General features: G+C 47.5%; 1 protein-coding gene across 1 annotated transcript in view; it reads left to right on the forward strand.

Annotated features, from left to right (window-relative positions):
- PLXDC2 (plexin domain containing 2) overlaps window positions 1-13293 on the forward strand; it is a 1436917-nt gene that overhangs the window by 1028343 nt on the left and 395281 nt on the right. The window contains exon 5 of the mRNA XM_069211779.1: window positions 2415-2537. Within this exon, the coding sequence (XP_069067880.1) occupies window positions 2415-2537 (123 nt within the window). The remainder of the gene's footprint in view (window positions 1-2414; window positions 2538-13293) is intronic.

A 13293-nucleotide genomic window follows, 5' to 3' on the forward strand; every position in this document is an offset into this window, starting at 1 on the left:
GTGGCGATACTAAATTGGGAAGGTGACTCCCAAGTTCTAAAACTACCCACTCCATCTGTAAATCTAAAGAAGGGAAGCACAGTTGTAAATGAGGGGAGCAGAAGAGGAGAATGGCCCAGACTAGATGGTGAACCTATTAGGAATATAGAAGACCCCATCTGGAATTTGTATTCCTGAATGTTTGCTTATTCTGTCTCCAGTGCTAGGAGTACTATCTCCCTGGCTCTTTCTTAAGGCCTGTAGGAGGTGGACGTGCATGGAACCTTGAAAGAAGAGATACTCTTAGATGCCTGTGAATGGGTGCTTTGTGAAGGTGGCCCAGGAGGGATTACTGCAAGCTCTTGCTGCACACACAAGCACTCTGGTTGCAGAAGATCAAAGTGCCTGGGGAGTTCAGAAGGGAGAGGTTGCTGATACCTAGTGGACACAATTTGGTAAGCACCAAAGCTAGAGACAGGCAGAAGGCTGAGAAGGAAGTGTTGGTAGCACTAGAGTTTGCCAGAAGCCATCATTAAGGCTCAAAAGGAAGATACTGTAATTGGTGTAGACAGAAGGCCCCACAGGCTTGTACCTGAGGGCCAGAGCACAAAAGCAGGCCAAAGTCCCTTTTTAGCTTGTCCAGAGACAATCACCATAGATTATCTGAGCATCTCAGGCACATTCTGATTTAAAAAACTCAGCATAATTTAAATCTTCCTGGTGCTCCTGTTTATGTTTATTCCTCTGAGCAGATCAGGAGCACAACTAAGGAGTACTCCAAGAAACTGTTCCCTTATTAGAGGTGGTATATCATCAGAGTTTTCTTTCAATGCTGAAGAACATCCAGACTTGACTTAAGTGGCTTTGTTGTTAGGAGGGGGGTCCCAAGACCCATAGCTTGGTTACTCTTCTCACTGTCTGTTCTCCATACTGTAGAAGAAGATGCATGGCCTCATGCCTGACTGAAGAGTGCCAGGTAGGTGGGTGGTAGTGGGACCATGTTACCTATATACCATTGTAACTTTCTTCCCGGAGTGTATGCAAGTGCTCCAAGAAGGGGTACGTCTCAGCAGGCCATCAATATTTTTTTGACACAGAAGGTTCTTACTTGGAAAATGAAGGATCTACTGACTGCATCAATTGAAAAATGCCTTGAGAGAAGGAGTGCCTCATAACTCAGCTGGGCTTATTTTAAAATTGCATATCTCATGTCAGTGACACACAAGTGGCACGACCATCACAAAGTGCTCTATGTAATTTCAAAGCTTCCAGGGGCCGCAGCAAATCCTAGAAGTACACAGTGAGAAATGCCCTCAATCTAAGGTTCCCAGGAAAAAAAACAGTTATTGACCCCAGGGCATATTTAGATTTGTATTCAGATACTTGCAGAACTGAGATTGTGTGCTTTGTTGGTAGTGTTGTTGAATACTTTGTTGTTTGGGTTTTGAGAGGCTGTTGTGTATCATTGTGTATAACAGAAAATATACACTTTTTCACTGAAATAATCATTGTTTTAAAATGGTATCAAAGCTCTTTGGTGAGGTTTTAGCTTAGTTAAAGACCAATGATTCCCGCATAACCTTGAATTGGTCATTGGTTAATAAAAGCTAATGTTTCAATCCATTTACATTTTTAAAATGTCAAGGGGTGAGCGTTTTACCAGTGAATGATTGATTTTACAATACTTGTGGTAAAGCCAGAAGGTTTACCATGTAACATGTTCGTTTCAATGCAAAACACTGTAGGCTTGCTAAAAAAATGTGAGCCCTTTGGAACAGTTCCAATTGGTTTATCTACCTATCATTTTGTAATTTTTTGTAATGTTATGCACTGTCTTTAGTTGTATATTTACTAAAGCCCATATTTATACTTTTTTAGCGCCGCATTTGCGTCATTCTTTGACGCAAAAACGGCGCAAACTTGCAAAATACAATTGGCCCGTATTTATACTTTTTTTAGCGCCGCATATGCGCCGCTTTTTGACGCAAAACGGTGCAAACCTACAAAATACAATGGTATTTTGCAAGTTTGCGCCATTTTTGCGTCAAAAAACGACGCAAATGCGGCGCAAAAAAAGTATAAATACGGGCCAATTGTATTTTGTAAGTTTGCGCTGTTTTGCGTCAAAAAGCGGCGCAAATGCGGCGCTAAAAAAAGTATAAATACGGGCCTTAGAACCCACAAAATGGAAGACCTAGGAAACCAGAAGGCAAATAACTCAGTTGACACTATTGAATCCCACTAACCTCAGGCTCAGAACTCCTGGCACATATTTTCCCACTTATCAGTACAATAATAAAGTTGATAAAATGGAAAAAATATAGTGTATGTGTGTTGTGTTTATCCTCCACTAAATTGTTGCACTGCCTAGCACAATCAATTTGTGAGACTTGTAGTTTTCTCTGCTGCCTCATTATTGTTTTTTCTTACTGCAGGATTTATATACACTGGAGAAGTTGTACATCGAATGTTAACAGCCACGCAGTATATTGCTCCTTTGATGGCAAATTTTGATCCCAGTGTGTCCAGAAATTCTACAGTCAGGTACTTTGACAATGGTATGTAATGACTGTTAAGGTTTATTCACTTACTAATGATTTCAAGTTCCTAAAAGATGTCTGCTGTTCAGACTGTATTTATATAAACCTGCAAGGCAGTCATAGCAATTAAGTCTACTGTACACTGATCTGTCAGTGCTTTGATTGATTTCTTATGAAGGACAATAGTTGTTATAAAAACTACACCCTACCATATATTTTACAAGTGGTGCCTTTAAAACTATTCTACACCAAATACAAAACATAGTAACTGCAAATATCATTTTACCCTAGCCATGCAGTAGAAAACGGGTGCTATCTAGCTCGACCACCAAAGCAAAATTCCTCAGTTAACTTACAGTTACAGAAATACTAGTCCCATTGCAGTCCGAGTTTCACAAATTGTGTGAGAGGGAGCTTCCATTCCACTTCCTTTCTCACCCCAAAATATTCTTTAAAATATATCTTCCTTATTTTTCTTTGAAACGTGCTAATTATGAAAGAGACTTTGCCTCCCTCTTTACTCTGTGTACTACACTGCATGTTCTCTTCTCGGGCAGTTGTAGTCTTCTGTCTTGCTAATGGGAACACATATGTATGACTACAAAGAAGTAGGCTTAATAGGTTCAGGAATTGCTCCATATTTACATTCCTTTGTGGAGTTGACAATGAGGTAGATTTCCAGCTGCAGTTTCAGAATAGGACACTAGAATTTGTAAATAATGTAAATACCAGGACACTTTTGGGTGAGCCACAGACCATGCTTAGGAATTATGCCACTTTGTTTTGAATCCAAGCTGCGTGCAAAAGGAACAAAGTAAACTGTACACATACAAATGCAAACTGTCTGAGGTTACTGAGAACCAGGTTCAAATGAGATGCCAAAACGAACTAGCAAGTAACTAAACTAGAAAGTAAGGATGTCATGCAAGAATAAAAAAAGGCAAATCTTCTTCAATGCTTAGATTCTTGAATTGCAACTTCTAAATTTTAGAAAAATAAAACAAATGTCTTGAAAGAAAATATATGGAGGTTTCCTTGAGCTATGTTGCATCCAATATTAATCTCGGAATCTAACTATTAATTGGCAGATTCATAATGTAACTAGGAACAAAGTGAGAGAGAATTCTTTAATTTGTGATTCCCGAGCCACATTCCAATCCAATGTCTTTGCCACTGAGTCACTCTGGACATAGACGAGCCATATGCACATTAACTTTGAGCCTGCCTAAGTAGGAACAGCTCTGTCTGGAATATCACACTAGGTCCCCTACGGATAGGAAAACAAATAAACTACAGTCCTGTTTCAACACATGTGAGTCTCATCAGTGAGTTATATCTTGAGGCCTGAGGTGTGACAAGCACTGGACTTCTGTCACTGATTTGCACATGGCTGGTCTCTATTTACTGAGCAGTTGGCAGTGCCTTAAAGAAATACATGCATTTCTTTCCTCACTTCTTTGTTGTAGTAGATGTTGTAAGTGTGATGGGTATCCTTAAATGTGAGTTCTCATTTTTCTATGCTTTAGGAGTCAAGCTATACCATGCTGATGAGGTCTAAGTAGGTCAATTCTGGTCCTGGGTTGCTTGTGTTCTTGTTTTACAATGAGATTGTTTTACAGGCAGATATGGCTGGCCTGTTTCAATGGGAAAAAGACAAAGACCCTCATTATGACATTGGCAGTAAGTGCCCCTTACCGCCTTGCTGACTGCAGCCAGCATACCGCGACCACGGCGGTATACCGCTACGAGTATTATGACCCACACAGAGAAATCCACCACTATACAGACACACACACAACTCCGCCAGCCCAAAGGTCAGTGATAAAATGGCGGTACCAAAACCCACACCGTTACGCCAACAGAAATACGCTCACAGCATCATGACCCACGAAATCAACCGCAGTAAACCATTGGCGGTACAGACCACCACGCTCAAAATACACACACACTAACAAAACAACACTACGTTGAACCATTCACACTACACACATACACACACCAAACCAACACACCCACACCAATATAAAAAACACACACACACTACCCACAACCCTTTACGAAAACAAAATTGACAACTGAGAGAGAGACAAGCCAGGAGCACCCACTGAATCAGAGCCACAAAACACCATCACTTGTACACCATCCAGGCACCTCACAGCACAAACCCCAACACATCACCCCACACCCCCGCCACCCATGGCACCACAAAGACACCCCAGGTTCTCAGAGGAGGAGCTAAGTGTCATTGGGGAGGAAATCATCCGGGTAGAGCCACATCTATTTGGATCACAGGTGCAGCAGACGTCCATCGCTAAGAAGATGGAGCTATGGTGGGGAGTCGTGGACAGGGTCAACGCCGTGGGACAGCACCCCAGAACAAGGGATGACATCAGGAAGAGGTGGAACGACCTATGGGGGAAGGAGCATTCCGTGGTAGCAAGATACCAGATAGCTGTACAGAGGACTGGCGGTGGACCCCCATCTCCTCCCCCACAACTAACAACTTAGGAGAAGCAAATCTTGGCGATCATGCATCCTGAGGGCCTGGCAGGAGTAGAAGGAGGACTGGACTCAGGTAAGTAAAATCTTTACTACTTTATCCCCCCCACCTGCATGCCATTACAAACTCCTACCCCTACCCTCACCCCATCACTCCACCACCTCACACATATCCCACTATCACAACCTACCCATCCCAATACCAAGCCCTGCATGCTACACCAATGCAAGGACCCCCATCACAGACCTGCATGGACACCCATCACCACAACATGCACAGTAGGGACAATCACATAGCCAACTAAATCACAACTCACACAACCCAAAACTGCCTTGGTAACAGCAACCATAGAGGGAAACATACCCATGCACAAGCTGTCACACGCAGAAATGATAACACTGCATTTACATCCCCACAAGACCCCCACACAACGTCACCGGAGAGGAGGTGCCAGCAACATCCAGTCCCCCAACAGAAGAGGCCCACAGTGACAACAGCAGCTCTGCACGCCTGGATCAGGATGACAAACCTGGCCCATCAGGGACCTCCAGACAGTTGGTGACCCAGCCACATTCCCAAACCACCACAGAACCTCCCCCTCAGGAAACACCACCACAGCACCCACCCAGCGGGCCCATCCCCCTGTCCCCAGGACACGTCAATCAGCGGTGTGTTCACCACTACAGGGACCCCAGGCAACCACACAAACACAGGATGATCAGGGACCTGGGGTCAGTGGCAGTGGGAACACGGTTCAGGGGACAGAGGCACAGGACAACAGGGAAGCTGGGAGGACTGCTGTATGACAGGGGGAGGACAGGCCCAGGGAACCGACTCTCCACAAAGCACTCACCAACATCCTGGGAGCATACAACCATTCGCAGGAGACCATTGGCCAGATACTGGCCAAGCTGCAGGAGACCCAGCGGCTGCAGGAGGGACAGTATCTGGGGATCAGAGAGGACCTGAGAAACATCCACACCACCCTGGTCACCACTGCAGGGGTGCTGGCTGACATGGCCAACACCTTGCGGGAGGCAGTGGAACACCAATGGGCCCCTGACACTAGCCACAACGATGAACAGCCTGACGCTAGTGGACAGGAGGCCCCGTCACTTGAACAACAGGCCACCAGCACCCCACCCCCTGCAGAAGGAGAACCACCATGCAAAAGGTCCCTGCGATCCAGGCAGAAGCTAGAGAACATTGCCAAGACCCCCGCCAGGAAATAAGACTCTCCTGATTGTCTCCCTTGTGTCCCACTCTGTCACCCTGTCCACCTTGAACTGCCATTGCTCCACTTCCTATGAGCCTTTGGACAATGCACCTGTGATACAAATAGACTGGAACATTACCCTGGACATTACTCCACCATCAACGCAGCCCATTTCAATACCCCCTGCACTTATTATCACAGAAATAAACACCATTGGAACTAACACAAGTGTTGAGTCTCTCAATTGTTTGAAATATGTATTAGTTTAACAAGCTGTAAACATTGCAATTCAAATGTACAGTTACATATACATAGGTATGACCTGTCGTGGGCAGCAGTAAACACACCAGGAGCCAGAGTGGGGCACAGATAACTGAAAATAGAGATGCCAAAGGGTACAGTAAGTGGCCATAGAAATCGGAAAATCAGGCTGCCATGTACAATGCCCAACACAAAACTGCAATGAAAGCTTAAGTTACAGTGTCTTACCTGTGTGTCACTGGAAGTACTGTTGAATTATAGTAGTTCTGTTGTCCACATCCTCTGCCTCCTGTTCGTCGCTATCCACAGGCTCCACCGCTACCACATGACCATCTCCGGCCTCGTCCTCCTGCAGAAAAGGCACCTGGTGTAGCAAGGCCAGGTTGTACAACATGCAACTTGCAAGGATGATCTGGCACACCTTCTTGGGTGAGTAGTACAGGGATCCACCTGAAGATGGAGGTACCAGAGTCTGGCCTTGAGGAGGCCAAGGGTACGCTCAATGATCCTCCTTGTTCGCCCATTTGCCTCACTGTAATGTTCCTCTGCCCTTCCTGGCATTCGTCACTGGAGTCAGTAGCCATGAAAGGTTGGGGTAACTAGAGTCGCCTGCAAATATCGAGGGATACCTGTTTTAGCCAGACACTCATCCTGAGGGCCAACCCCACACCTATAAACCTACATCAACTGTGTGGGGACCATGGGCTCACCTATTAGCCACACCCTGTGCCTCTGGAGTTGAGACATCACATATGGGATGGTGCTTATCCTCAAGATAAATGCATCATGCACAGAGCCAGTATACTTTGCATTGACATGGGAGATGTACTTGTCCGCCAAACACACCATCTGCACGTTCAGAGAGTGAAAGCTCTTTTGATTTCCGAACACCTGTTCATTTCTCTGGGGGGGGGACAAAGGCAATATGTGTATCATCAATAGCACCAATGATGTTGTGGATATGTCCCATTGCATAGAAGTCAGCCTTCACTGTGGCCAAATCCTCCACCTGGGGAATACGATGTAGCTGCACATGTGTTTCTTCAGGGCAGACAACACTCTGGTCAGCACGTTTGAGAACATAGGCTGTGACATCCCCGATGCCATGGCCACTGCCGCTTGGAAGGGACCACTTGCCAAGAAATGGAGCACTGACAGGACCTGTTAGGTGCCATGGCCTGTGCCCCCCTGAAATGGCGGACGCCTGACCTGTGAGGAGTGACAAGTTGAAAGGAGGTAATTCCGCTGGTGTTGTGCGCTGTTGCGGGAGGCGGTTGACGACCGCCGTGCAACACCACATTGGTTATCATTGGGGCCTACAAATTCCAGGAGCCAGTGGAGATGTACGCCGGCGGTGACAGTACGCACCGCCGTGGACATGACTGCCATTTTCTATCTGTTAACTCACTTGCTACCTGACCTTCAACAGGAGAGGACCTACACTGCAAGTGCTGCTGTGACGTCTGTCTGGAAGCGACGGTGGCTCGAGTGTCTGGGGAAAGGGCCCCAGCCTTCACTTCTGAGGAGTTGGAGAGACTGGTGGATGGGGTCCTACCCCAGTACCCTTTACTTACTACAGGTGAATACACTGTGAGCACGATGCGTCGGGCATGAATGTATGGAGTGTTGTGTGTGTAAGCCTCCTGTAGTGGGGGGCGGAGGGGTCCTGCGCAGAGTGCTGCATGTATGGTGGTCAATGTATGTGCGTAAGGGGATGGGAAGGATATGGTGGGCCATGAGTATAACAGCCCGGACGGTATGAATAATACCTTTTCTGCTGTATCTTTTTCTGCAGGTCAGCGCCCATCAGAAAAAGGGTATTTGGCGTGCCATCGCCTAGGAGGTGCAGAACCTGGGGGTCTTTGACAGGCGGAGCACCCACTGCCGCAAACAGTGGGAGGACCTGCGCCGCTGGACAAGGAAGATGGCAAAGGCCCGGCTGGGGCTGGCCTCCATACGAGGAAGGGGTGCCCGTTGTACCCTGACACCTTGAAGGTCTGCATTCTGGTGGTGGTCTATCTGGAGGTGGATGGGCACTTGAAGGCATCACAGCAGCCACAAGGGGGTGAGAACAGATTTAGAATCATGACTTTATGCACATTAAGGTCTACCTGGGTGGGGGATGAGGGCTGTGTGTGCCCCTAGGCCAGGGCGAACATGGCAGGGTAGGTTCCAAGATGGGCAAGCTCAGATGCACTCCAACCCCAATAATGTTAGTGGGCATCTACTACTCGGCAGGGTCCTGTGAGTTTCAGGTGTGCAGCTAATGGCGTTAGGTATTGTACCCCATGGCCTGGTGACTAGCATTGTACCTGGTAGTGTATGGCCCAGTGCATAGGGCTGTTCCCTGTGAGTTGTGTATGCCAATGGTAGTGTTGTTGCTCGCATTGACCAAGTGTATCGTCTGTCTCTCTCCCCCCCATTTGTTTTGTCACCCTGTCCTTTTATGCATCAGCATTATCAGGCGGAGGAGCAGAGGCACCGGCGACGTAGAAAGCTGCATCCCACATGGGCCTAAAGTCCGAATCCACCGACTGTGAGGGCACCAGTGAGATGGAGGGCGAGGGGAGCACCATGACAGAGACAGGAGGGGACAGTACTGACAGCGACTCCTCCTCCGATGGAAGCTCCCTGAGGGTGGCGGACACCTCTGTGCCCACCCCAACTACAGGTACAGCCACCACCCCTGTACCAGCACTGCCCCGCAGACAGCCCCTCAGCGAGTTTCCCGTGCCCGCTCACCCAGGAGGGTGGGCATCTCCTTCGCCCCTAGACACCGCAGGCCCTGCCCCAGTCAGCCCTGCTGCCCTCAGTGAGGAGGCTATTGACCTCCCGAGATCCCTCTTTGTTGGGCAGTCAACCAAACTGAATGTCATCCAGGGTCTAGCTGGGCATTTGCAACAAACAAATGCATACCTGGAGGGCATTCACTCTGGCGTGGCGGCCCAACAGAGAGCATTCCAGGCTTTGGCCAACTCACTGATGGCAGCCATTGTCCCTGTCTCCAGTCTCTCCCCTCCAACTCCCTCTACCCAGTCCCAATCCCCTCAACCCCAGTCCTATCCCAAGCACACCTTCGGACCTGCATGCACCCAAATCAACACACAAAAGTGGCTCAGGCAAACACAAGCACCACACTTTATCCCACAGGCACTCACACAAGCACCATCCAGATGCAGACACACCAACATACACTGCCTCCACTGCGTCCCACTCCTCCTCCTCATCCACCTCCCTCCCAGTAGCGTCTCCACTCACACCTGCATGCATTATTACCTCATCCACTCCCTTCATCACCAGCACACCTATCACAACAAGCCCCCCACTGCCAGTCTCCACCCCCACATCCATGCACACGTCCCCTGTGTCCCCTCCCACTGTGTCTGTGACCCCTCCTCCCAAAGTAAACAAACGCAAGCACTCAGACACCCAACAGCCATCCACCTCACAATAGCACCCAGCCCATGCACCTGCACCCAAACACAGCAGACGCCTCCTACAACCACTCCCTCTCTTCCTCCACTCCCAAACCTTCCCCCTCTTCCCACCCCAGTGTCCCTAAGAAGTTTTTCCTCGCCACCCTTGACCTATTCCTTGCCCCTCCCCTGTCCTTCACTTCAGGCCAGGGTGGCCAGAACCCAGCCCAGCACCTCAGCCACACAGTCCACGGCCACTTTAGTTTCTCCAGCTACTGCAGGTGTGAGAGGCTCCAAGGAGGCACCCGTCAGCACAGCCAGTGTGCCTGCACCACCTGCCAAGGGTAAGAAGGGGCTGCCACCTAGCAAGAGCAAGAAGGGGACACCAGCCGGAAAGGGGAAGGAGGCACCACCAGCCAGCAAGGGAAAGGAGATGCCACCAGCCAGCAAGGGCAGGAAGGGAACAGCAGCTGGCAGAAGCAATGAGGCACCAACATCTGCCAAGGGCAGGAAGGGGCAAACAACACCAGCCATGGCACTTCAGCCGTCTGAGGCTGCAGTGGAAGGGATGGAGCCTCCCCCCAACACTGACAGCACCGCCAATTGCACCGCGGCCAGCATCGCCATCTGCACCGCCGCCAGCACCGCCACCTGCACTGCCAACTGTACCAGCACCACTGGCAGCAGCAGCAGCCCCAGTGGGCAGCCATTCGAGGCTGCAGGGGAAGGGCTGGAGACTCCCCCCACCACTGACAGCACCGCCACCTGCACCGCAACTGCCATCCACTGAGCAGCCATCACCGCTGGCGAGCAGTGTGTAGTCGTGACTACATGGGCTGCAGTGCGTCCTGGCCCCTGCAACACCTGTATGTGTGACACCCAGGTGAGAGACTGTGACCTTGCACCATCCAGGATCAGCATCACAGGGCACAATGCCCCCTCCAAAACCAGTGGAGAAGCCATCCACTAGAGAGACTGTGGCTTTGCACTCCCCAGTACCAAGCAGTGGGCACACCACCCACTAGAGAGACTGTGGCTTTGCACTCCCCAGGGCCAAGCAGTGGGCAACCCACCCACTAGAGAGACTGTGGCTTTGCACTTCCCAGGACCAAGCAGTGGGCAACCCACCCACTAGAGAGACTGTGGCTTTGCACTCCCCAGGACCAAGCAGTGGGCAACCCACCCACTAGAGAGACTGTGGCTTTGCACTCCCCAGGACCAAGCAGTGAGCAAACCACCCACTTGAGAGACTGTGGCTTTGCACTCACCAGGGCATCGCATAGGGCATGTAGCCCCCTCCAGGAGCAGTGGCGTTGTACCATCTTCCTGCTGAGGTGCCCGCTCAGTCCCCGTCCACCTGAGGTGCCTGTATGTTTTTGACCTGATGCCCCTGCAGAGTTCTCTCTGTATTGAGACAGGAGTCAAGTGTGGCTTTGGCCTATGTGTAATGGCCCCGTGGGCCACGGACATTTTGGAGTGGGAATTTTCCCTTTATTTGTATAAATTGTACATACTGTTTATTGCTTTAAGGACGTATTTATCTCAAATTGTACCATTACACTCAATTTAATCAATTCCTTGTGTCCTTGTGTTATTCCTGAGGGTTACGGGTGGATATGTAATGTTGTCTGTTTGTGTGTATGGTGTTAGGGGTGGGGCTGGGGGTGTTGCATGTTGTGTGTGTTTGTGTCTCTCTCTCTTTTTCCTCCCCCCTCCCTTGTGTGCTTTGTGTGGTACTCACCGTTGTAGTCTTTGCTGCCGTTCGTGTTCCTGGTATAAGAAGAGGTAGACCAGCAGTGGAAAAATGTGCAGCTCGGGCTCCATGGCGTCATGGTTCTTCATTGAGTGTTGAGAGGGGTGTTGTTTCCCTTCTGTGTACTGTTGTGCTTTTGATGGCATTGGTACTGCCTCGGAAAAGCTGGCTGATTGGCCTCTCATAATAGAGTGGGCGGTACATTGTCTTCCGCATGGCTGATGTCGGTTACTGCCGCAGTGCTTGTTGCTACCACTGTGGTGGTCAGAGTGTTAAAGTGGCTGTCTGTGTTGGCGGTTACCGCCGTGGGCACAATTCAATTTTTTTTACCGCTGGCCTGTTGGCGGTATTACCACCACTTTATCAGCAACCACCAGGATTGTAATGAGGGCCAAAGACTGTTTTGTACATAACTTTTGTTTTTCAAAGTCTGGAATTTGACCCAAGTGATCATGAGTAGCTGTGATTGATTCAAGTATTCATTCCATCACGTTTGTTTGTTCGCAATTTGGAGAGTGTGCATATTAGCATGGATTTAGAAGGATGGTCCTCAATTTCAAGTAGAACCTTTGTATCCTCAATTAGGTTACAGGCACATATTTGTCTCTCTTAATAAGGCAACATTTAATGGAAAAAGTTAATATATGTTCTGTCAAGAAAATTACAACGAATTTAGGTTGCAGTCAGGTTCTTAAATAGTGTTTCTTATTTTTGAAAGAGTTCAACGTTTGATAAAGTGTTTCTTTTTAAAGAAAAAGCAGGACCCATTGCCTAAAAGATCATGGGAGTTCATGGTGGCTTTTAAAAAAAATTTGAAAATAGTCTAAAAATTATTATGAGATTTCCATTATGGTGGCATTATTTAAAATATATAGAAACATTGTACTCCAGTGCATTTAATTAGGACGTATCTTTAAAATATTTTAAAAGCTGTGTTCTTGTATACTCATGTAAGCTGTTCTTTGGATATTTAAAAAAAAATTAAATAGCCAAAGTTAATTTTAGATGTATTACAGAATGGCAGTTGCTGAGAAAATGACTTTGAAATATATTATAGATAGTATTTCAAAATTTGAATTGTTAGGCATTTACCAACAAAATAATTTTCTGGAATAATATAGAATTCACAGGTAGTAAAATAGGGTTCTGAAGGGGTCAATGACCCTGTTTAAGGGTTTTACAATAACGTGTGCTGTTGTGTAACATTTAGAACTAACAAACAGTTTGAAAATGTGAAAAAAGTGAAATAAGTTACATGGATTTTACTTATGTAGGAATGGTTAATTATCAATAGATAAAAGCTTCAAAGCAACATAAGGAATACAATATAAAAATGAACTTTCTCTAAAATGTTTAATTAAGCACAATGGGCTTGATTCACAAAGACAACTTACACTTTTGAGTAATATACACTTTTATGTAAGTTTATTACTGTTAGACCTTAGAGCCCTAGGGTACCCTTCTTTCAACTTTTTGCCTATCTCCCTACATTTTTCTGATCTTGTTTTTGCTGGTTTTAGGACTCTGCACACTTTACGACTGCTGACCACTGCTAAAGTGCTTGTTGTCTCTCCCCTAAACGTGGTAACATTGGATCATACCCAATTGGCATATTTAATTTACCTAAA

Source organism: Pleurodeles waltl, chromosome 10 (assembly GCF_031143425.1).
Source record: "Pleurodeles waltl isolate 20211129_DDA chromosome 10, aPleWal1.hap1.20221129, whole genome shotgun sequence".
NCBI lineage: Eukaryota > Metazoa > Chordata > Amphibia > Caudata > Salamandridae > Pleurodeles > Pleurodeles waltl.